General features: G+C 45.8%; 1 protein-coding gene across 1 annotated transcript; it reads right to left on the bottom strand.

Annotated features, from left to right (window-relative positions):
• Positions 1-588: 588 nt before the first annotated feature.
• Positions 589-1,886, bottom strand: LOC119577512 (histidine-rich glycoprotein-like). Its single transcript, XM_037925107.1, has 2 exons — positions 1,707-1,886; positions 589-1,638 (listed from the first exon to the last, which is right to left on the bottom strand). The coding sequence occupies exons 1-2, from the start codon at positions 1,884-1,886 to the stop codon at positions 589-591; spliced, it is 1,230 nt and encodes a 409-aa protein (XP_037781035.1).
• Positions 1,887-2,321: the final 435 nt, after the last annotated feature.

Genomic DNA, 2,321 nt, shown 5'->3' with positions numbered 1-2,321 from the left:
TACTTTTTTTTTCTCTGTCTCTCTCTTGCACGTGATCATAATCGCCATCGTTGTTGTTGTTGGTGTCATCATCGTCATCGTCATCGTCATCGTCATCGTCATCGTTATCGTCATCGTCATCGTCATCGTCATCGTCGTCGTCGTCGTCATCATCATCATCATTGTCATCGTCGTCGTCGTCGTCATCGTCATCGTCATCGTCATCTTCACTGTCATTACCATCACAATCATCCCCATCCATTCCCAGCCACCAACACTACCGTCCCCATCAATCACCATCGCCACTATCATCACAATCACAATCACCAAAGCACCATCCAGACCTCACCACGACAACCAACCCTCATCACCATTATCACCACCACCACCATAGCCTTTACCATCGCTACCATCACCACCAAGTCACCACCATTTCCTCCACCGCGAACCCCGTCCTGAGGAGGGATGATAATTATAGCAGGAACCTAATTACGAAACTAATTAAATAACAAAACGTTTTTGTTGACAAAGAAGTTAAGCCTCCCTTGTTTTCAGGGAACGCTTGCCGTTGATGATGTTATGGTGCTATGGTGAAGGGGAGGTGATGATTTAACAGGATGTGGTGGTTGCAGTGTGATGCTGCGTTGGTGGAGGTTGCAGTGTGATGTTGCTTTGGTGGAGGTTGCAGTGTGATGTTGCTTTGGTGGTGGTTGCAGTGTGATGCTGCTTCGGTGGTGGTTGTAGTGTGATGTTGCTTGGGTGGTGGTTGCAGTGTGATGCTGCATGGGTGGTGGTTGCAGTGTGATGTTGCTTTGGTGGTGGTTGCAGTGTTATGTTGCTTGGGTGGTGGTTGCAGTGTGATGTTGCTTCGGTGGTGGTTGCAGTGTGATGTTGCTTTGGTGGTGGTTGCAGTGTGATGTTGCTTTGGTGGTGGTTGCAGTGTGATGTTGCTTTGGGTGGTGGTTGCAGTGTGATGTTGCTTTGGTGGTGGTTGCAGTGTGATGTTGCTTGGGTGGTGGTTGCAGTGTGATGTTGCTTTGGTGGTGGTTGCAGTGTGATGTTGCTTTGGTGGTGGTTGCAGTGTGATGCTGCATGGGTGGTGGTTGCAGTGTGATGCTGCATGGGTGTTGGTTGCAGTGTGATGTTGCTTGGTGGAGGTTGCAGTGTGATTTTGCTTTGGTGGTGGTTGCAGTGTGATGTTGCTTCGGTGGTGGTTGTAGTGTGATGCTGCATGGGTGGTGGTTGCAGTGTGATGTTGCTTTGGTGGTGGTTGCAGTGTGATGTTGCTTTGGTGGTGGGTTGCAGTGTGATGTTGCTTTGGTGGTGGTTGCAGTGTGATGTTGCTTTGGTGGAGGTTGCAGTGTGATGTTGCTTTGGTGGTGGTTGCAGTGTGATGCTGTATGGGTGGTGGTTGCAGTGTGATGTTGCTTTGGTGGTGGTTGCAGTGTGATGTTGCTTTGGTGGTGGTTGCAGTGTTATGTTGCTTGGGTGGTGGTTGCAGTGTGATGTTGCTTTGGTGGTGGTTTCAATGTGATGTTGCATGAGTGGTGGTTGCAGTGTGGTGTTGCTTGAGTGGTGGTTGCAATATGATGTTGCTTGGGTGGTGGTTGCAATGTTATGTTGCTGCTGTAGTGATTGTAGTGTGATGTTGCTGGTGCGCTGATTGTAATGTGATGTTATTAAGCTTGATTTTGCAATATGATGTTGCTAAGATGGGGATTTTTGACCTGGTGCTGTTGAAGAGATAGTTCCAGTATGTGATGTTGCTGATACGGCGGTTGCAGTGGTTGTGATGTGATGTTGCTACTTTGGTTGCAAATGGTGGTTGTACTGAAATACTGCAATGTGGCTGTTGCAAGGCTAATACAGTGGTTGTGGTGTGAAGGTGATAGTGTGACTGTAATCATTTAGGAGTGATGCGTTTCATGATAAAACGATAATGATATGAATACTTGAATAAATACAGATAGCCGAAAAGAGTAAAAACAATAAAAAAAATTAAGACAAATAAAGAAAAGGAAAGGGAAGAGTCAAGAGGAACAACAAGAAAGAAAAGCAAAAGAGCGAAGTTGAGAGGGAAGTTTACATGCCTGTTGAGCAGATTATATTAATGATCTGGTGAAGTTTATCCGCGTCGGCGAGTTTAACTGAGTGTGAAATAGTTAATGTCGCGGAAGAGGGAGTGTGCGGAATGGCTGAGATAAATACGGGTTGTGTTTCGTGTGAAATATACTCTATGGTATTAAAGTGTGAACGTTCATATATACGTACAGTGTGTGAGAGTACTTTTTGTTATATACAGTTTAGATGTTGCTATATGAACACGTGGATGTGTATACTAA

Source organism: Penaeus monodon, chromosome 10 (assembly GCF_015228065.2).
Source record: "Penaeus monodon isolate SGIC_2016 chromosome 10, NSTDA_Pmon_1, whole genome shotgun sequence".
In the NCBI taxonomy this organism is placed as follows: domain Eukaryota; kingdom Metazoa; phylum Arthropoda; class Malacostraca; order Decapoda; family Penaeidae; genus Penaeus; species Penaeus monodon.
The sequence above is the reverse complement of the archived record's forward strand: the minus strand, read 5'-3'. Positions and strand labels throughout refer to the sequence as shown.